Source organism: Periophthalmus magnuspinnatus, chromosome 23, assembly GCF_009829125.3.
Source record: "Periophthalmus magnuspinnatus isolate fPerMag1 chromosome 23, fPerMag1.2.pri, whole genome shotgun sequence".
In the NCBI taxonomy this organism is placed as follows: Eukaryota; Metazoa; Chordata; class Actinopteri; order Gobiiformes; family Gobiidae; genus Periophthalmus; species Periophthalmus magnuspinnatus.
Genome location: NC_047148.1, coordinates 16,832,751 through 16,853,490, shown reverse-complemented (window position 1 = coordinate 16,853,490; position 20,740 = coordinate 16,832,751). Strand labels below are relative to the sequence as shown.

At 39.4% G+C, this 20,740-nt stretch overlaps 4 protein-coding genes across 4 annotated transcripts; 1 reads left to right on the top strand and 3 right to left on the bottom strand.

Annotated features, from left to right (window-relative positions):
- Positions 1-986: 986 nt before the first annotated feature.
- Positions 987-3,404, top strand: stc1l (stanniocalcin 1, like). The gene is made up of 5 exons (XM_033990017.2): positions 987-1,138; positions 1,598-1,740; positions 1,817-1,924; positions 1,990-2,093; positions 2,622-3,404. The coding sequence occupies exons 1-5, from the start codon at positions 1,024-1,026 to the stop codon at positions 2,914-2,916; spliced, it is 765 nt and encodes a 254-aa protein (XP_033845908.1). The 5' UTR covers positions 987-1,023; the 3' UTR covers positions 2,917-3,404.
- An 889-nt stretch (positions 3,405-4,293) lies between these two features.
- On the bottom strand, positions 4,294-11,957 carry fgfr1b (fibroblast growth factor receptor 1b). Its single transcript, XM_033989053.2, has 17 exons — positions 11,516-11,957; positions 9,771-9,914; positions 8,667-8,768; positions 8,388-8,560; positions 8,178-8,301; positions 7,918-8,108; positions 7,690-7,834; positions 7,390-7,580; positions 7,165-7,307; positions 6,937-7,058; positions 6,738-6,848; positions 6,470-6,660; positions 6,255-6,377; positions 6,095-6,165; positions 5,876-6,013; positions 5,109-5,214; positions 4,294-5,026 (listed from the first exon to the last, which is right to left on the bottom strand). The coding sequence occupies exons 2-17, from the start codon at positions 9,868-9,870 to the stop codon at positions 4,937-4,939; spliced, it is 2,121 nt and encodes a 706-aa protein (XP_033844944.1). The 5' UTR covers positions 9,871-9,914; positions 11,516-11,957; the 3' UTR covers positions 4,294-4,936.
- A 3,211-nt stretch (positions 11,958-15,168) lies between these two features.
- On the bottom strand, positions 15,169-18,033 carry kctd9b (potassium channel tetramerization domain containing 9b). Its single transcript, XM_033989056.2, has 12 exons — positions 17,877-18,033; positions 17,633-17,754; positions 17,527-17,570; positions 17,347-17,440; positions 17,215-17,273; positions 17,015-17,143; positions 16,863-16,930; positions 16,702-16,797; positions 16,476-16,625; positions 16,265-16,370; positions 16,048-16,181; positions 15,169-15,971 (listed from the first exon to the last, which is right to left on the bottom strand). Exons 1-12 carry the CDS (start codon positions 17,922-17,924, stop codon positions 15,855-15,857), a joined length of 1,167 nt encoding a protein of 388 aa, XP_033844947.1. The 5' UTR covers positions 17,925-18,033; the 3' UTR covers positions 15,169-15,854.
- A 509-nt stretch (positions 18,034-18,542) lies between these two features.
- marchf5l (membrane-associated ring finger (C3HC4) 5, like) lies at positions 18,543-20,632 on the bottom strand. The gene is made up of 7 exons (XM_033989063.2): positions 20,572-20,632; positions 20,084-20,148; positions 19,509-19,711; positions 19,306-19,436; positions 19,052-19,223; positions 18,799-18,965; positions 18,543-18,714 (listed from the first exon to the last, which is right to left on the bottom strand). The coding sequence occupies exons 2-7, from the start codon at positions 20,110-20,112 to the stop codon at positions 18,559-18,561; spliced, it is 858 nt and encodes a 285-aa protein (XP_033844954.1). The 5' UTR covers positions 20,113-20,148; positions 20,572-20,632; the 3' UTR covers positions 18,543-18,558.
- Between the last annotated feature and the right edge of the window lie 108 nt (positions 20,633-20,740).

Below are 20,740 nucleotides of genomic sequence, written 5' to 3'. Positions count from 1 at the left end.
GCAGTGGGAGTACTTTGCAGTATCGTGCATATGCAATATCATGACTGGTCAATGTAAATGGCACTAGCTCTTATGGTTAATTAGCAGGAGGTTTTGTGTTTTGTTTTTTAATTTAATCTAGTTTAATTTTGAATTTGTAATGTGTATTTTCCTACATGTTTGTGGGTGTGTAGTGGTGAATGCTAATAAAAAGTAAGACATGAAAGGTGCAAGATGTTTATCAGTGTCGATTTGACCTCTGTGCTAATGACTTCTCTAAGGGTCACTGGGTTGTGGTAAACAATGCCTAGATGGAAACAGCCACCTTCCCTAATGACTCTCCCACAATTTACAGACACCCAACACAGAGATAAGACACACTGATTTTTCCATGTCTCTGGAAGTAGCATTTATCCATTAACAGTTTCATTTACACATTTTTTTTATTGTATTGTATAAATATTCAGACATTTTAAAACCACAAAGGCCTAACTTTATCAGTGGGTGTATATAAGAGATAAATAGAGTTTGGGTGTGAGTGACAGAGATGCAGAGACCATTGCTTTGCTTTGATCAGTGAAAGTGATCAGCTTGATCCACTCCACTGACCCACCACAGGAAAAAAGAAAAACTCACACGTGACTGGAATAGCAACTATATCCGTTTCTCACTCGGTCTGCTATTTTAAGAAGGTAAGATTAGTAGATTAATAGCCTAATTGTCATTTTGCATAGCCAGACGGTGCGCTTCTGTTATCACTTGTAGGAGGCAATTTCTGCAGTATGTGCCCTCCCTTAAATTAAAGGCTAAAGTCTACAGTTAACCCGTACGTTTTTGTCTCGTAGGAAATTCCAGCGTGTCTGGTATGTGGAAATGTTCAATTAAGATGTGTGAGTTAATTACAGCATGAATAATCCATGAGCAGCAGGCGCGCTCTGATTGGACAGTGCTGAGGAGGCTTCATATATATTCAGACAAAGCAGAGGCAGGATCACAAAGACTGCACACGTGAAACACCTCACAGTGCCTATTTCATCCGACAACATGCAGGCCAGCTCTGTTGTCTTCCTTCTCTGCGCCTTGAGCCTCGTCACTGGCTTCGACTCACTGCCCGAGGAGGCTGCCCCGCGCAGAGCCCGCTTTTCCTCCAACAGCCCGAGTGAGTACTGTGGACTGTCCACTAACTCTGCACTGTGGTGTTATTGCCTTAGCCTTTCAGGTTATCGTGAAGGTTAAAGGTGCACTATTTAGACTAACATTTTTGGTGGAGGATCCGCAACCTGCTTTTCTCCACGGAGATGTTTTCCACAGTATGGCATTAAGATTATTTCTCTCCATGGAGACAAGCAGGTCATACAACGAGTTCAAGTTTGAGCCCACTCAAAGTAAGAATTGATTTAAAGATTGTTTTTTTCTGTGTGAAACCCCACCAGAAAAGTTACATAGTGCACCTTTAAGTGATTATAAATACTGAATGGGATTAGTTTCCACTATGTTAAGGTCAACAAAGAACCCTTTTAGTATTGTTCAAATTTAATTGTACTTTGTCATGAATTGAAACCTCCAGTTTAACTATTTTTAATTTATTTTTTTTGTTTGTTTGTTTTTTTGTTTTCAGCTGATGTGGCCAGATGTTTGAATGGTGCTGTGGCTGTGGGGTGTGGATTCTTCTCCTGTCTTGAGAACTCCACCTGTGACACTGACGGCATGCATGAAATATGTGAGCTGTTCCTCCACACAGCAGCTACCTTTAACACAGAGGTCAGTCCTTTCAGTCCATGTAACTTTGTTTTGTAGATGTGTCTGTGTCTGATCAGTGTAATGCAATGCGCCACAGGGCAAAACATTTGTCAAGAAAAGCCTGCACTGCATCATCCAAGGAATCAGTGCTAAAGTCTTCCAGACCATTCGCCGCTGCAATATTTTCCAAAGAATGATTGCAGAGGTATGTGAAAATATATACAATATTTTGGATTTTTGAACAGTTTCTTAACTGACTTGTTGCAACAGGTGCAAGAAGAATGCTACACGAGTCTGGACATATGCACAGTGGCCCGTACAAACCCTGATGCTATTGGAGAGGTGGTGCAGGTGCCGGCTCACTTCCCTAATAGGTAACAGACAACAACATATTTTTGTTATGAGAGAAAAAAGTTCTATCTTTTGGGTAAATATGTGTTGCGTTATTTTTGTTTCAAGTATTTCCAAAGACAAAAACTGGCTTGCATTTTTTACCAAGGCACTTTTTTTTTTTTTTTACAAAAAAAATTTAAAAAGACTAACATCATGTTAACCTAAGAAACACACCAGCAGCATCACCATAAGAACATGTTTTTATTATGGTTTGTATGTTATATTACTTTATTATTTCTGGCTTATAACGTAGTTTTATTCAACTGCTTCACCTCAGAACAGCAGATGGCAGTAACACATAAAGGAAGTTTAGAGGAAAGATTTTCAGGAAGTGGCAAAGGATGGAAAAGAGGCAGTATGAATAAACCAAGTCCAAATCAAATCTGAAAAAGTTCTGTTAATGGCAATTTTATTAACAAACATACTATTACAAAAATATGAGATACATTTAATCTGGTCATTTGTGGTTACAATGACAATGCTTTTTTATAATGTTTCTCTTGGTACAGGTACTACAGCACTCTGCTGCAGACTCTCCAGGGCTGTGATGAGCAGACAGTGGACACAGTGAGAACTGGAGTCCTGTCCCGTTTAGGGCCGGATATGGAGACCTTCCTGCAGCTGGTGCAGAATAAGCCCTGTCCCACTGGCTCTAACTCCGCCGCCTACAACAACCCCTCCAGCTGGAGGAACATGCCTGTGTTCAACATCCAGCCGGGCTTCAGGAGCCGAGACCCCACTCACCTGTTTGCCAGAAAGAGGTCTTTGGAAGACAGCGAGGCACAGGCTCCAACACAGAACTAACAACAGAGCACATACATACACGTACCTTTTAACATTTACACATGCCATCACATTCAGTACACATATATATGCTTTGTTAGGTTGTTGTTGTTTCTCACATGGTGTCCTCTGTTTTATCTTATTTGCAAAGTCTACCCTCATTTTTGTCACTTTGCAGTCAAAAACTGCATGATTTGAAGGAAGGTTTTTCTAGCTTGCTCTATTTTTGGTTGACATTACAGTTTTCTGTATTAGAGGTTTGATATTACCAACAACGTACTATAAGCTAATTTATTTTAATTTATAGGGCAGAGACAATGAGTGCATTGCCCAAATTGTATGTTTAATTTGGAGAGTATACAGAGAGTTTATATTGATGAGGTCTGCCATGCTGGTCATGGAGCTCTTTACTTTCTCTAACATATTGATTCTGTTTTGAGAACAAGTTACACTTAAAGAGCATTTTTAAAATGAATTTTTACAATGAGATTAAAGTTGCATTATGACAAGACAGACTTGTGCGCTTTATAATATATGAAACACACTTGCATAAACTCAACAAATCAATATTACTAATAAACAAATTAGCATTAAAATGCAGGTGGCTGCATTTGTATTCTTCTATTTTCTTTATTAGCAAAAAGTAAATTAGTTGACAGTCAACAGTAAATGTGTAAAATCAGCTGCAATGTTATCACACAATACATTTATTACTCACAGTATTTGTCAAAAGCAGCTTGCAGGTGAGACACACCAGACTCCTCGGTATCACCTTGCCATCTGTCCACCAAGATAATGGCTGACCCATAATGGCTTGTCACCTGCCGCGCTATGGGCCATTAACTCCCATTGGGCTGAGTGTGAAAGAAGCAGTTTTCCCTCTCCCAGCGCCTGACCATTAGGCCAGATACCTGAGGTGTCGAGGTGCCCAGTGGCACCTAGATTAGAAACACACTATTTACCCAAACATATTCATTTAAATTAGTATTAGAAAGCAAAAAGTAAAGAATCGAAAAATATAAAACGTAGTGTTTGCCAGAAGCAGATTTCAAGTATACATGATTGAATTTTGTTTTGGGTTTGTAACATAATACAATGAACACTGAGTGTGCATTGGAAATGTTAGCCACAGGGTAAACACAGACATGATCAAGACTGTAGCTTCCTGTCATATAACACAATATTTTGCCTGTTACCTCTGTTAAACAAATGCATGTTGCAGCAATGGGACATCTGTCAAGCACCATGATAAATGATACAAAAGTGCTTGCCAAGTTATATTTCCCCTATAGTCTATAGTAGTTTTGTCTTGCACATAACACACATGTGGGAAATAGGTTATGTTTCTGAATGAGTAGTTTGTACTGAACAGGAATAAAACACAAATGACATCAAACATCGATTTTAGTAGAATTTAATACTGATATTAATAACACATGAAACTACAAGCATTTTGACCACAGACTAGCTGCATTCATCAGTCAAGTAAGTGCAATGTCGCTGTCATAACTAGACACAATTACATGGCGGCTAAAACAAGAAATATATAGGTATAATTTATCTGATATGTTGTAAACACGCAGAGGCTGCTTATAAAAACAAAACATTCAAGTTAAAAATGTTTTTGCTACAATTTTACATTCATATTCAAATATATTTTGCTGTGTACTTTAATATTATTTACCTCATTTTTGATAACTGGTGAACTATTTCATACTTTATTCATTACAAAAAAGGTAATTTACAATATATACAGTGACATTTTGAGAAATATATACACAGTGGGGAAGTCCACCAGTTGTTGGTGGTTGAAATCAGTTTTTAAGCTCTTAATGAATGTGTTGGTTTGTGTGCTTTTTCCCGATGCCTCACTGGGGAGTCACCGTTTTGGACAGCTGTTCTCCACATCACCAGAACCAGAGCCAAAGACGACAAAGAAGCACCTCACTTCTGCCTCAGCACAAGGCTCATCTGAGACAGCCCCAGTGTGCAGCAACGAAATGGGATTAAAGAAATTCAGGAAGTGATGGTCCTGGGACGTTTATGAGGTGTTTGAGGAAAGGGACAATGCTGATGTGTCCGTACTAATTGGGGAGTACTGCACGGGGGGTAGAGCAAGATCTAGGTACTCCTGTCAAAAAAATCAGAAGAAGGTCAGGATTCAACTTCTCTAGCATTGTTGATGATTGTAAATTGCTCTAAACAAAAAGTACCTGGTTGGCCATGAGAGAGAGCATGCGATCTAAGTCGTCCACCAGCTGTTGGAAAGTTGGCCTGCGCGATGGGACAGCGTGCCAACAGTCCCTCATCATTTGGTACCTGACGACATGCATGAGAGAAAGAATTATTACATGCACAAATATCCATGAATATGTGCTTTTACTCTTTAAGTCTGAAGCTTAAAGGCAATAACACCCATGCTCCCCTAAACATAGACATAATCTTAAATGTAACTGAAGAGAAGAGTTTCCTCTTTCAAATATTCAGTACACATAGCAAGCTTGAAGTTACATCAGCTAAAGAAGCTGTGTACTTAATCAAGTTCATTAAAACATATTAACTAACCAGAGAAAATTTGTTCCTTGTAAAATAAGATACAAAGCTTGAAAAGCTTTATAATAATTCACACTGAAGAGTCTGAATTAGACTTCTAAGACTTGTGTTTATTTTCTTCAAACCATTTGTCATTTCACATCAGTCATGCAGGACAGCTAAATGTGTAGGTGATTATCAGAGTAGCACAGGGATCTGCCACGGGCCCTGTTTTTAGCAAACAGCTGCTTTGAAGAATAGACTGACCAACAAGTGGCTCTGCGTATATTAAGTCTGCCTGAAGCACAAAGGATAATAAACGACTCTGTATATGAGTTATTTAGAGCCTAAATTCTAAGTTACCAGTTCTATCTTTAGAGGTGCTATCATACCATTGTTATGCATGAGGGCAGATTTGGGGGGCAGGGTGTCGTGTGCATACACTTACATATCCTGAGTACATGCAGAGGGCTTTTCCATGCGATGACCCTCCTTAAGCAGCTTAAAGAGTTCCTCCACTGGCACACCAGGGTAAGGAGACCCCCCGAGGGTGAAAATTTCCCAAAGCAAGACTCCAAAAGACCACCTGAAAGAGTAAACAGTAACAAAAGTGATATAATAAAGAGAAAAAAGAAATGTACTGATAATGACAAAAACAAAAACTTACACATCACTTTGATGAGTATAAATGCGGTCAAATAAAGCTTCTGGTGCCATCCATTTCACTGGTAAACGACCCTACGAAAAATAAAAAAAAATTACCAATAGCTTTCTCACTGTTGTATTTTTTCTCACTATTGTATTAAAATATGTGCTATGGTAATTACATTTGTGGTCTTTTTGTAGTAGTCAATGTGGTGAATATCACGAGCAAGACCAAAGTCAGCTATCTTCATCACATTGTCTTCTGTGATGAGAACATTCCTTGCTGCCAAGTCTCTGTGAATACACTTAACAAATATAACAAATATTATTATCGATATTTTAACAACAACAACAACAACAACAACAACAACAATAATAATAATAATAATAATAATACCTTCTTTGATGCAAGATATGCCATCCCTCTCGCCACCTGGTAAGCAGCAGACACCAACTCCCTTATTTCCAAACTGCCCAAAGACGCATGCCTCGGGCCATTCCAGTATTCCAGCCCGGCAGGTCGCTGGGCACGGAGATATTCCCTTAGGTTCCCCAGCTCTGCATACTCTACCACTACATACAATGGGCCTAGGATACATGGGCAATATGAGCTCTCACCCCATATATAAAAATATAAGTAGCCACTATGTAAATGTGTAACATACCATCTTGAGTACAGGCCCCCAACAAGTTGATGATGTTTTTGTGTTTGCCGATTGTCTTCATCATTTCCATTTCAGAGATAAGGTCAGACAAGTCCTTCTCTGTGGCATCAGCTAGAGAAAAAGAGAGAAATTTTAAATATTGTATGTGATAAATTTGGGTTTAAATCAGCTTTAAGTTTAGAAAGAGATTCACGTTTACCTTTGAGCATCTTTACAGCCACCTTTGTGACACGTGTGGGCTTGTTTTTATCAATGCCAACAGCTTCAGCCAGCACAACCTGACCAAAACAGCCTTCTCCCAAAGGCTTCCCCAGGCTAAGTCTAAATGAAGAAAAAATACATGTCCATTAATGCTGATTTATACAATTAACCAAAATATAAAAAGCAGTGGAATAAAAGAAAAAAAACAAGGTAAAGATGCACTAACTTGTCACGAGGCAGCTCCCATGTGGGATCATAAGGTAGTTCATACTCTAATACTCCAGGCAGGAGACTGGTGCCTGTACTGGATAAATGTGAATGTCGTATTAAAAACTTCCCTGACTGAAGAGAGGCTGAATCCACTGATACCTGTAGATGCAGAAACGCAATGTGTTGGAAGTAAACCCTAAAAAGAAAAGAAAAAGAATGTGGATACAAGGCTATGTGTTACCTGTCTCCTCAGAGGAATGCTTTTGGCCAACTTCTGCACTGCTAGCTGGCTATTAAAGTCACTCTTCTTTGGAGCACAACACACACGACATATAATGGTTGTGGCAATAAGCATGACGATGATAAAGAACCCAAGGCAGTAGATGAAGATCTCCAAGTATGTCTGAGAAGGCACAGGGGAGGGATGTAGGTCTGGGAGTAAAAACATGGAACATTTTAGTAAATAATCATTAGCAGACTTTCAAGGCTTTAAGGCAAAACAGTCAACAATTGTATAAAGTTCTTGACTATCTGCACGAACCATCAACTACAGTGAGCCATGCAGAGTGATGTGAGACGCCAATGGAGTTTCCTGCAAAGCAAGTATACTGTCCAGAATCTTCTGCGGTGACATTCCTCAACGTCAAGACCTCCATTTCACGATCGGTTGTATTTAAACCAGCAGTCTTAAAGAAACAAAGGAAACATGCAACAAATGAAGCACAAAATATCTACAGCAATTTACTCTTTTACCTTATTAGAAACATACCTTTAGAACCAGTACATATGGTTGACCATCAGGTCCCTCCCTGCTGCCATTTACTGTGATGTGTTTGAGCCACTGGATGTGCGGCTGTGGGTCACTGAATACTCGACAAACAAACTCTACATCGCTCCCAATCACTGCTGTCTGGTTTGCTGGCAAACCGGCCTGTAGAATAGGCCTATGAGGGGACCGCTCTGCAACAGATCAATACACTTCAGACAAAATATCCAGGTTAAAGAGAAGATGGGAAAAGTGTCACTTGCCAACTACATCCAGCAGGTAGGTGTGTTTGAGGCTGCCATGTTCATTCTCTACTACACAAGTGTAGTTGCCTTTATCAGATGGGACAACTGACTCCATTATTAAGGTCCACATATGATCTCTAATCTGGGATAGAATTGAAAAAAGAATTATTATATTGTGTTTTACATTATACATACGATGTGTCACAAACATGCTAGTATGTAACTCACTTTAAAACCCCCAATTCTCTGGTCTTTTCTGAACTCCTTTCCGTTCTTGTACCAGCGCAGAGTTGGAGTAGGATTTCCAATAGCTTGGCACCGAAACTTAACAGTCCTACTGGCAGGAACAGCATGAAGTTGCTTCTCCATTTTCTCTGGCATTACCCACTGAGGTGCCAATGCTAGTGAAAAAGGTCCAGGGTAAACACAGTGTCTAGAAAACTTTTTTTTCCTCAAAATTTTGATTTAAATCTGTAAACTAAATAAAACACATAAAAAGAAACTTACGCTGGAGCTTTTCATTGCTTGTTGACAATTCATTTGAGAGTTTGTTTTCTTCTGAAGAAGATTCATCCTCATCTTCATCTTCAGATGATTTAACAGGATCCACTAAAAATGAAACTTGTGGATTAATTCATTTCTGATGCCTTGGTTCAACACGGCAGAAGAATCACACATAATCAATTCAGGGATTCCCTCTTAATTTGTCCTGGCCTTTAACAGCAAAAACATGATACATACAAACCACTCTGTGACATAACTCTGTATGAAGGAAAGGTGCACTGTAGTTGGTTTTGATACAGACGCTTGTTGTGGCACAACAAAATGCACTACTACTATCCCAGACGTGTGGGGTTTTAATGAGCCCATTAGACCCTTATGTGTCTGGTTAGCTGAGATTGGGAGACGTTTTACAAGAATTGGGCAGAAGTTACAGGGTCTTACAGGAATACTTCAAGGTTAACTAGAACCCGTTTTATTGAAAAGGTGGTATTATAACTATATAAGGTCAACTGCAGAGGATTATAGACTTTTGAGTGACACTTTAATGATGGCGTTGTTTATTAAAAGCAACTGCGGCGATGAAAACAAATTTGATGAGTTGTACAGAAAACAAAGCAAAAACACTGTATAGTGACTTGCACACAGCTGTAATCAAGATGTTGAAACCAAACACATATATTGGTATATATAATACATGCACAAACAGACCTTTAAATGTTTGGCAAAGTAATTGAGAGAGTGGATGTTTTTCGGAAAGTGAAAACTGTGTTTGTACAAGAGTTGATTACCCACAGCCACTACAGCTGTTAGTGTGCAGACAGTCTGCACAGGATATAAAGTCCATAACCAGCAGTCTATGAGCTAAGCCTTGGTTACACCAGGAAAAATAACCAGCCAAAACCAGCCACACCATAAAATGTTCTTCAATGAGAAGATTTTCTCATTCAAAATCTTTAAATAACGTGCCAACCACAACCGGTCACAGACACAAAAAGGTACCATACACTTGTAATAATACTTACTGAAATAACTGCAATTAGCACTGAGAATTAGAAAGCAGGCTGGAAAAAAACAAGACACTTATTTGACTTGTATAAATATCTTTACCTGTGTCCTGATCCTCGGGGGTGGGCCTGGACCAGACCTGACATGAGTGAAGTGATAGGAGGATCCAGCAGAGCACCAGAAAGCAGCGGATGGAAGACATTTTGCCCACAGGAATCAACACATCAGTTTGACAGAGGCAATAAGCTTTAGGAAAAAAGGTGAAAGACCGTAAGTATTACAAACACAACTACTTTAAATACCCAACTACTCACAGTACACAAAAAACAAAAGTAACAGATTACTGTTACACTTGTTATAGATCTATAGTGAATCCATGCTCAACAGAACTGCTCTACCCCACACTTTGTTTTCCTGCTTTAATGCACTTAGCACTTGTGCAGCTGTTACCCTCAGAGGTGTAGTAAAACTGCAATGGTGCCAAAAACTTTTAACGCTTAATGTTACGCCCCCCCTTCCACTCAAGTTCACCTGTGACCACTAAATATCTGCCAGGCGTCAAAGAAAACATGGTGGGAGGCCTGCATGCTGCCAAAACAAACACACACACACCCACCACCATTTGCTCCAAGAATAAGTGAAATACTTGGTTTCCTTAACTAAGATACACACAAGGGAGTGGTGTAGGATAATGTCATCATAATGCTTGATTTGATATCATGTCATGACAATAACACTGATCAGAGGACTGTATCTTGATTATGGCCCTCCAAATGTATCAACGTGTCCCAAGTATGATGATCATCAGAGAGACGCATGCCTGAATTATGATGATGTAATTAGTACATAACATAAGGTCTACACAGCTCAGTGCAGACCAAGTCTTTAATTAATAGGGATTACAGGTATGGAGAGCTCTTTGATGCCAGGTTAGAACATATAGTCATGTAAACCATACAAGTCCAGTGGAAAATATCAGGTGAATCGAACTGTAACTTATATTGTATAGTAATATACTGTAAAGAGTCTCCCAAATACACTACACTGTTTTTCATGTGTTTGTATTTGTAAGATGTTTACAAAAATTTGATATGAATTAAATAGTTAATCTTCTGCACTGCTTGTGGTTTCAGCTTTCTAATGCCTCACCCGTAACCTACAGATTCTGCATCCTACTGACAATTTTAAAACAGTATTGTTCTTTAGCATTTGTGCCACTCTTGTCCATTTTAATGCATTCTACAGAAGCTCAGAATGATACAAGACAGGAAGAGGTGTCCTGCTGAGCTAAGGCAAAAAGGTGAGGCCCAATACAAGCCATGGGCTCATGGTGGGAGATATGCAGATGAAGCAAAGATGTGAAAACCCAACACCTTCTTTCAGAGCACCTGAATGCTAACAAAGCTTTGCTGTGTCCGAGGAGTACATAGGAAAATGGGACTGTTTGCCACATTGTATGGTGGGAAACCATAAACCATCACTGACTGCACTCTGAACATATTTCAGCACAAACTCAGCACTCACTGCAGAGATGGATTACAGTGAAATAAGAGTTGCCACAACCAGGGATTGGTAGAGTCCCATTCTTACACACTAGCTGTTACTGGACCAGGATTGTATAAAAAAATGAGTAAAATTAGTATTTATTAGGCTATGCATTTTTCCCAGAAAGGGTTATTACACAAGTGTAACAACATAATACACAGCAGCAAATAAGCTGTGAAAAGTCAAGCAACATTAAATAAATATAGTTAAAAAGATATAGCTGTTTAGGCCATGGGTTCATCTACATTTAAGTGCTCACATCCGCACAATAAATGTATAGGTTAATTATAAACAGAGCTCACCTCCACGTTTTCCAGATAAATGTCGATACCACAAAACGAAATGCAGACTCTCCAAATGACTTCGATGTGTCCCGGGAAACGATCAAATAAAGTGCAGTAGCATTGAAAACTTGGAAATGTTAAACCGTCTTCCCTTAAAGAACACCTTCAAAAACTTTAAACAATAGTCTGCGCTTTGTTGTTTCGTCCACATGAGTCTGCGTCGGACACACGGCTACAAACGTGGGAAAATTGGCGTTCATTGACGGTACTGTGAGCACAGAGCGCACAGAGGTTACGCCTCCAGTGGGTGTTTCCTGGAGAGCCCCCTCCTCACTATTAGAGCCCCTGTCCCGTCACTTCATTGACTCAATTTCCCGGTGTCGCAATCTCATCTCAGTGATTCACGCGCGCAGTACTTCAGAGATGAGGCCGAGCGCGTCCGTGTGTCTGTGGTCTGTGCACGCACAACCCCCGCCCCTCCACAGCTTTCCCTCTTTCTGCTTGGGCAGGAAGAGGAAGGATTTCCTCTCCTTTCAGTTCATGCTGTGCTTAGGCTTTTAGGGCTTTTGGAGGACTTAAATGTTGATTTTGTTCAAATTGTAGGCCTGCCCCATCACCCAGTGATCACACAGAAATCACTCTATGCGTTGGCTCACTTTGTGCCAATGTTCCAAACACGTCTTGGCTTATAAACAGGAACTTCACGTTAATAAATAACTTTTATATGTTACGTGATGTTACACGCATCATCACCCACTAAGCTGCAGGCTATTCTGCTTTGTTGAGAGACTTGTTAATGCTGCAAATGCAGCAGTCAATGCACATTAGAAGGGAACCAGGGGAATGATCTTAAATAACAAAAGTAACAGCAGCGCCACAGGTCACCCCTAATCCATGGAGCGTACCTAAATTTGGGCCTCCAAAGTAGCTCAGGGGGAGTGGACATTTTGTAGTGGACACTACACCGTACGCATCGCATACAGGCCTGTGAATGGTCCACCTCAGCTATATTTAGTTATGTTTGCTGCTCCTAACAAAATCAATGTATACCATAATAGCAGCTGATAGTTTATTAACATTTGCATGAAGTTTGTGAGAGTGCCTCACTCAGATCCCACACAGTCATCAGCCCTGTGACATCAGCAGCCCTCAGCTCTGGCTTTGGCCCCTCCACAGAGACAGGGAGACTGTCCCTAGATGAATTCTGTCTTTGTCATAGACACACTGGATAATGTGTGTTTGAGAGTGTCAAGCCATGGACAATGCTGGAGTCTGTGTGCAATGTGCAAATGCCTCCAAATGTGTAGGCTGATACAGCAATCGCACTGGGCACACTGTCATGTATTATCCTTAACAGACGTGCATCTGGATGACTGATAAACATCTGACACAATGACTGCTCACTGTAAACAATTATCAGATAAATCAATGCAACTCTTCTGTCAATGATGATTTTGATTAAATTAATATTGTGGTGAAAATTAAACATATTGGACAAGAAGAAAGGCCATGCCTTTCCATTAGTTAGATTATTTATCTCTTGATTTAGAAACTATGTGTGCTGTGTGATGAATGAGCTGTGACCACATTAGATTCAAATACAACAACAGAGTTTGTTGTATAATCAAGACACAGAGAGAAAACACTATTCAAATGACAAAATCAACCACATGTGTATTTGAGATAAACAACCATTTTGATCTAACAAAGGGGAAGGTAGACATTAAATGATGAGTAATACTACACAAAAAAAAAAACAAAAAAAAAAAAAAAAAAAAAACACTTGTCTGACTATGTCAAATTTGCTTTGCTATATAATCAGTGCAGGAATGCCCACATCACAGTGAAATATTTGGACACTCCCTAAAGTGAACCAAGCAGATCCCTTGTGTGTTTGAGCCAAAGCCACAGTCGTCTGAGCCCCTGCCCAGAGGACTGTGTGACCTTATTCTACCACACATCAGACCCACCCACAACTGCAGCTATGGTCCCCAACACTGGACACACTAAACCAGAGCCAAGCGGAGTCTGCCAACCAAATAGTTTCCTGTAACTACACTGCATGAAAACGGTCCCTGTTAAACTCCCTCACTCTCTCTATTCCATTGCAGTTAAAAAGTAGGTTCTGAGATCTGACAGGATCAGGCATTGACAAGCAGGCATGACCGACAGATTTCATATGTATTGTTTTCTCTCAGATGGCGCAGCACTGACGGTAGTGAAAAAGAGAAGATGGAGAAACAATTCTGGTTTGAAGACTGAACATAGAAAAGATGGAGAGTGCTTTTAAACAGCTTGACAGCTAATTGGCTTTCCCAGTTGAATTTATGCTTAAGCTTCAGTTTACCCGTTTGTAGACATCGTCTTCTCCTCTTCCCCTCTTTTCAGATCCACTTCTGTCACGGTAACTACTTAAATAAGATCTAACATGACCAGATATGCCACAGGCCTGGAGCAACTCAGCTACAGCCTCACATTTTGTCTGTAGCTTCTCCAGGATTTGGACAGGCAATAATGTGTCATTTAGGTGAGCTGGACAACACTGCAGTATTGTTTAGGGAATCTCTTGCTGTGGCTTGACTAAAGGTGCAATATATATCTTTCTGGTGAAGGTCTGCTCCTGCTTGATATTGAAATTGCATGAAATGTTCCACCATAGGCATTAAAAATATCCATGTTCAATGAGACAAGCCAGGTTACAGGGTAGATCTGTGGAGAGATATAACCATATAGCTACATTTGTATTTTTTGGCAATACAATTACCATGTTAGATGATCTATGCGGTGAAACTGTCCAGGCAAAGCAACATCTTCATGAAACAAGCAGCTGGCTCAAGTAAATCATGAAAAAAACATACCAGTTTCACCCACATCATGAATTGTGCACACTCAACCAGACACCTTTAAACTGCCTTTGAGAAAAAACACTCACGCACAGACTGCTCCTTCTATAAAAAAGACATGGATTGAGTCTAAGACAGACACACCACAAACGGAGGAATGTGGAGTTTACATGGGCAGCTTTATTTGGCTGAAGGAGAGCGTTTTCTCATTCAGCTCTGAAAGCCACATCCCCAGACACACATAGGCCTACACACAAGCACACCCACGGTCACATAAGAAATATAGCTGCACAACACCCCCACACTGTATGGTCAGCAAATAGCCATTAGAATGTACCATCTGTTACGTTTTAATATTTTCGGTGTCAATATCCCATGGCAGACACGGCATCCATTCCAATGAAATATAAAACATAAAAAGCTGAAAATTATATTTATAGTGAAATTTTATAGGATCCTCAGGACGGAGCTGTCTATATTATGAATAAATAGGGTCCCAGGCCAAATCTCATGCAGCAAATTAACACAGCCTACCCAGCAAGAAGTGCAGACACATTGCAGATGTTCCTCTCCAAATGTCTGAATTTGATCCTATGTAGTCTTCCATTTTTTTGCATTTAGTGTGACTATGGTTAATGATAGCTGTTCATGTGCTATTGTTGTTACAAGACAAAGATGTCCATTTGAGGCCACTGTCCACATGCAGACTAGTCTCACCCTTAAACAAATTAAAATATCACTTTGTCTAAGTACAAAGTGCCCTCAGTTTTTACACATATGTAGGTTCCTGATCAATCACATTTATCAGAAAACGCCAAGAGACAGCACTGCATTTATAAATCAGGTGTATTTATGTTGTGCATTGTCTATTGAAAGCACATATGTATAAACAGTCAACAGTCATTAGCACCTTGTGATCAGACTGTATATAGTCTATGGTTGTGATACAATAGCGCCATCTGCTGTTCTACAAGTAATAGCAAAATACACATCTTGATGCAAACACTACAATAAAATTAGCACCACAAAAATGAATCAAGCCAAGGCAACATGGCCAACAATCAATAGCTGCATGGTTCAGTAGCATTGACATCATGGATAGAAAATACAAATGGTTTCTTTAACAATAAAAGATTCACTGGCCTTCAGGTGTCTCCATTCTCATGTTCAATATAAATAGCCATTAACTCAATAAGAAGCTGCACTGTGTACTTGTTCTGATGTTGGTTAAAATGTTCTTGCTTTTCCTGGAATGTTGTGCTGTAAATTTATATCATTTTGGGCATCTCCATGGATAAATTGATGTTATGTAATTCCGTGGAACATTCCAGGCAAAACAACATCATCCCCATGGAGACCTTTCATTTTAATTAAAAAAATAATGTTTTTCATTGTATACCCTTTACTTTTCATTTTAGGGTGTGAAAAACATAGGATGGCCATATGCAGCCCTGAGAATATTTATAGATTAGTGGCGACAAGTATTTTACTTTTCCTGAGCAGTGCAGTAAGATTCAGCGCACACTCTGGGACATGTGCAGAGGAGTGAGCATCTCTTCAAAGATGGCGCCCTTCACATTGGAGCCTCTCAGGTTTGCCTCTTGAAGATCACATCCGGATAAGTCACAGTTCTACAAGACAGTATTTTATTTTGTATCATAGGATGTTATGCATGATTTCATCAAACAATAATTATAAGACATTTACCTCCAAGTCTGTCCCAGCCAGTGTGGCTCCTCTTAGATTACAATTTTTTAACTTGGCATTTTTCAGTGTAGCAACTCTTAGGTTTATACCTGTCATCTGACTACCCTCCATGTCCACGCCTTTTAGATTGGCTCCTATGCAAAAGTAATTTTTAAGCAAGTTGTTCTCTTCAGATTTTATCTCATACAATAACAACACCAATAATAATAACAAACACCTTCTAGATTAGCTTTGCTCCCAGCAGGATCTTCAAAGTTACAGCCTTTGAGAGACGCTCCTTCAGCATTGGTACAGAGCATTTTTACTCCTTGTAGATTGGCACCCTATGTAGCAAAGAGTAAAGAGTAAAATATGACAATAAGAAAGCAGTAAATTATAGTATTTTACCCACTCAACTCTGTGTTTCCTATTTATCTTAAAGCACTTACATCCAAACAAGCCATTGAGAGGTCAGCCCTCTCCAGATTTGCTCCACTGAGGTTAGCATAAATCAAATTAGCTCCTCTTAAATTGGCCATCTTAAAGTTAATATAGCGCAAATCAAGACGGGACAAATCTGCACCATTGAAATTCAGACCCTAAAAGAAAATATGTTAGGTTAAGTTAATATTGTAGCTTTCAAATATTGCTTAAAATGTACAACTTAATATGAACCTGACAGCGTAGCTCAGCCTTAGTGGTTGTGGCCAAAAGGTATCTAATAAATTCCTTCCGGGTCAAAGGCGAGTGGTCATCAGGAGACTGAGTGGACTAAAGAGGGATTTAAATGAACAGGAGGATAAACCAAGTACACTGTAACAAATCTTCCTAAATACCTTTATGAGAGTTTCAAGTCGTTCAGCCAACTGCTCAATGCCAAAGAATCGAGCCTCTTCTAACACACCTGAGAAAAAGAAAGAAATATAAATATTAACATCAATATAATCAGACCCAACTCAGGCCCATTTGAATGTGTAACTGTGTATACCTAGAGGATTTATGCCTTCGTTGATGATTAGCTGCCCATGTCTCAAGTAATTAAGGATAGGCTCAAAGTAGTCAGGACTTCGATCAATAAGAAAAGCTCCCTGTGAGTCCTGCTTGTTGCCCCACACATCTTAAAATACATCAAGAAAGAAATAGCAGGTAAAAATTTTGATTTTGTAGAGTTGGGGTGAATGTTTTTACCTTTTTCTCTGAACATATGAGCTAGCATGCTGTCTGGTTCTTTGCTGACCAATGTGCTCCTTAACAAAAACAAATGTGACAAAATCTGCTATGGTGTCTCACATGAACTGATGGCAGTGAATTAATCCATACCTTGTGGTGGTGAAGCGACGGCCGCCAACATTAAGCGTCAACCAATCAGTGTGCATCTGACCAGCCTCAGGTGCCTTTTGTTCCTCCTCTGGCTCTAAGATGTAACAAAATAATAATAACATGGTTCACCTCCTGCAATTGTTTATTGCAAACATAAACTACAAACAAATGACATTATACCTTTGAATAACTCTCCCTCTGATATGTAGAGTACATCATCCTCTCTGTGTAATGAATGAAAAGACATCATACAGACTACACGATGGAAAATGTCTAATGCACTTACCGTATAATTGCTATATCGTCAATAAGACCACCATTTGCATTGTAAACACAGGAGGCCCTAATGCCCAGTTTAGAGCTGGCAACAGAAAGGAGATCGTCCATAGAACCGTAAAAAGCCACCACCTGTTTGCAACAAATGTACATTTTGACTTATTTTTTACTTTGCTTGCAAAATGCTTAAAGAAATTTGCACACTAGACAAAAAAGACTATCTGTGTGTTTGAATATGATTTCCAGTTATTTACCTTTCCATTGGTACTGGACCCGTTGACAAAGAGTGTGACTCTTCTCATGATCAACGAAGAAAATTAAACTAAAGAGATGATGGCTTTATATCATCAAAGATTGTAACATGTTTTGGCTACAGCCACAGCACTCCCTTCCTCTTCCTCTGCTCCAGTCGTGTAAGAGCACCAACCAATAAAATAAAGAGAACAAGAGGACAACCTATCAGCTCTGCAAGGAGGCGGGCCTTCCAGTCCAAAGTGAAGGAGCGTCCATGGAATCTCTGAAATACGCTTTCAAGTTCAGAGATGAACATAAATTCAGGTAGAGAAACAATTTGGAGACCTGCTTTATACAGCACAATAAAAACTTTGGGTCAAATGTGTTCTCCTTCAGGAGTGTGCAGAAAAAGCAAGCTGGCAGCTCTCAAATATTTTAATATGACTTCAAAGAAAATGAAAAGGAAGCAATGGAAAGATGAAACATCTTTAATTAAATTGCTTTACACAAGATACCCTCCACCACACAAACAGCTGTTTAAATAGCTTAATTATTACAAATATATTAAATATATGAAGTGACAAAGGAAAGAAGCCTTTTGTAATTATTTCTTTTCAGTTTAAAATTTTATATATATATTATATATACAACCCAAATCTCATATATGATATGCATGACATGAGTGTTTGGCAGGAAAACTCCTCAGTTTTCACCATCCTCTGTGTCCTCTTCTGCTCCTGTACTCTGTATTTCTCTTTCTGGATAGTTGAGTATGTAACGATTAACTTGAACAAGGCACTGTTGCTGCCTGAAATATATTTTTAATGCTCCTTTAATTAATATAAACGCTATCCCACCCTGTGTGAAATTGAAAACACAAAATTACAGTTAAGCATGAAAGAAAAACACAAAATATAACCAACAACATAATCAAACACTGACCAGAGCCGTACGCTGAAGATTAGAAGATACCCTATGAAACAGCAGTTTTCCCATTAGACTCGCCACAGAAGGGAAAATAAGAGCTCCACAGAGAGTACGGGACACAGAGATATGATCCCCCGAGCTTGGCCCGTCAACAGGAACCCGCGGGGGCATGTGGCTTGAGCCTGGAATGACAGATACAACAAAGATTAAAATATATTTGTATATGAATCTTTCTATGGACCAACATATTGACATTCTTATGTATTACCAGCTGGGCAATTCCGATTGTAGGAGTATCTTTGCCAGAGTCTAACAATATAGTCCTCCCAGCGGATCATTTTGCTCAGGACAAGTAGCACAGGGATAGTGGGTAAACCCATCAACAGGAAAAGGGGATCTGCCTGCTCCATCACGCAAAGACCTTTCTTATGTCCAACAACCTGTATTAAAATATACATAGTTAAGGGGGTTTGTTTAAAAGGTACAGTGCAAAGAGTAACCAACTGTGTGGAATCTTTAGACCTGCATGACAGTCACAGCACCATATGTAACAGCAGACCAGTATGCAGTGCCCATTACTACTCCAACAGCCGCAAAAGGACTGATCCGAGTCAAGGCACCATCTATTTGCTGTAGGAAATATACCAATGCCCCTAGAGGAGGTTCAATAGTTAGTTTTGTTTGCATAAAAAGAGATGCAGGGTGGTATAGTTACTTTTACTTACCCATCTTAGGGAAGACAATTTTATATTCAGTGCCACACTGTGGACAGCAGACTACACCTCCAACATTCCCTTTTTGCTTCTCATCGAGCCACCGCTGAAGGCATTCTTGGTGGATCCATTTAGTGCATCCTTTACACCGGCATGGACTCACCCACTCTGAACTGTAGTCATCTTTTTCAGTAGCAAAGCACACCCAGCAGTGTCTGAGATTAAAGCAGAGGGACTATTTATACAATATACTATGTACCAATGCTTATTACATGATAGCAAAACATTATTGTATAGGAGTTTTGTAAATGTATTTTCAGATTTTTTTTCTGGATTTAAATGTGTATTCATAGGTTTCAAGCTATGGTAACTGTCCTCCGGGGTCATAGCAATTAAGCAATTCAAATCAAAATATTATATCTTTTGGAAAGGTCCTCATCTGATCCTTACAAAATCCTTCAAATCAGGAAGGAATTGTTTTGAGAAATGCTTTGAAATGTGAATGAGCATGACACCCAGGAGCTACCTTGTGAGGATCCTATTAATATAATTTAATTAGACAATACAATGTAAATGAGAACACTCACTTTTCAGTCTGCTCCTCGGCATTGGCCATGACATTCAAGGACAGTCTTAGCTAACTTAAGTCCATCTGAAAAGACACAAACACAGGGGCCGTAAAAGTAAAATAGCTTTCAACAACAACAATAGCAGATAGCTGACTCCAAAGTGCAGTCCACTGGCTGAGGGAATCTGCAACTCGACTCTACAAATGAGGCTAAATTTACCCACAAATTCCAATTGGGAAGTGCCAAGTCTGGCCATTACAAAACATGTAGTCCTACTAAATATATAGCACCAAAACTACAGGTTCTAACTGTCCAGTGTATGATCTTTAATTGTAGAATAGTCAAGAAATAGGCCACTTTTGACTTTTGACAACCCGAAACTGAAGTTACAGCTGAAAACAATTTTGTTGGAGAACTAAAGAGTAGGCTGCAACAGGCAACTACTTAGACACTATAGAAAATGTTGTTAAACGGTAGCAGAAATAATATTAAGTAGATGAACTAACCCAAACTTGTACGATCTACCCAAACTTCGATCTCAGTTGTTGTCTGACTTCAGGACAGGAGTGGACCCGCCTCGTTGTATTTCCGACAAGGCTCTTATTGGCCAATGACAATGAAACAATATTATCTTTTTGCTAAATATTATACATGTATAATTGTTACATTTAGCCA

Coding starts and splice junctions, on each gene's coding strand:
- stc1l (XM_033990017.2), top strand. CDS start 1,024: ATGCAGGCCAGCTCTGTTGTCTTCCTTCTCTGCGCCTTGAGCCTCGTC. Junction 1,139..1,597: donor CTTTTCCTCCAACAGCCCGA/GTGAGTACTGTG, acceptor TTTTGTTTTCAG/CTGATGTGGCCAGATGTTTG. Junction 2,094..2,621: donor CCGGCTCACTTCCCTAATAG/GTAACAGACAAC, acceptor CTCTTGGTACAG/GTACTACAGCACTCTGCTGC.
- marchf5l (XM_033989063.2), bottom strand. CDS start 20,112: ATGGCCAATGCCGAGGAGCAGACTGAAAA. Junction 18,966..19,051: donor CAATCGGAATTGCCCAGCTG/GTAATACATAAG, acceptor CTGTCATTCCAG/GCTCAAGCCACATGCCCCCG. Junction 18,715..18,798: donor ATCTTCAGCGTACGGCTCTG/GTCAGTGTTTGA, acceptor AATTTCACACAG/GGTGGGATAGCGTTTATATT.
- fgfr1b (XM_033989053.2), bottom strand. CDS start 9,870: ATGTCTTCCATCCGCTGCTTTCTGGTGCTCTGCTGGATCCTCCTATCA. Junction 7,059..7,164: donor TGGGAGCTGCCTCGTGACAA/GTTAGTGCATCT, acceptor TTCTTCATTTAG/ACTTAGCCTGGGGAAGCCTT. Junction 5,027..5,108: donor TCTCTCTCATGGCCAACCAG/GTACTTTTTGTT, acceptor TTTTTTTGACAG/GAGTACCTAGATCTTGCTCT.
- kctd9b (XM_033989056.2), bottom strand. CDS start 17,924: ATGAGAAGAGTCACACTCTTTGTCAACGGGTCCAGTACCAATGGAAAG. Junction 17,571..17,632: donor GACGATATAGCAATTATACG/GTAAGTGCATTA, acceptor TTCATTACACAG/AGAGGATGATGTACTCTACA. Junction 16,626..16,701: donor AGGCTGAGCTACGCTGTCAG/GTTCATATTAAG, acceptor ATTTTCTTTTAG/GGTCTGAATTTCAATGGTGC.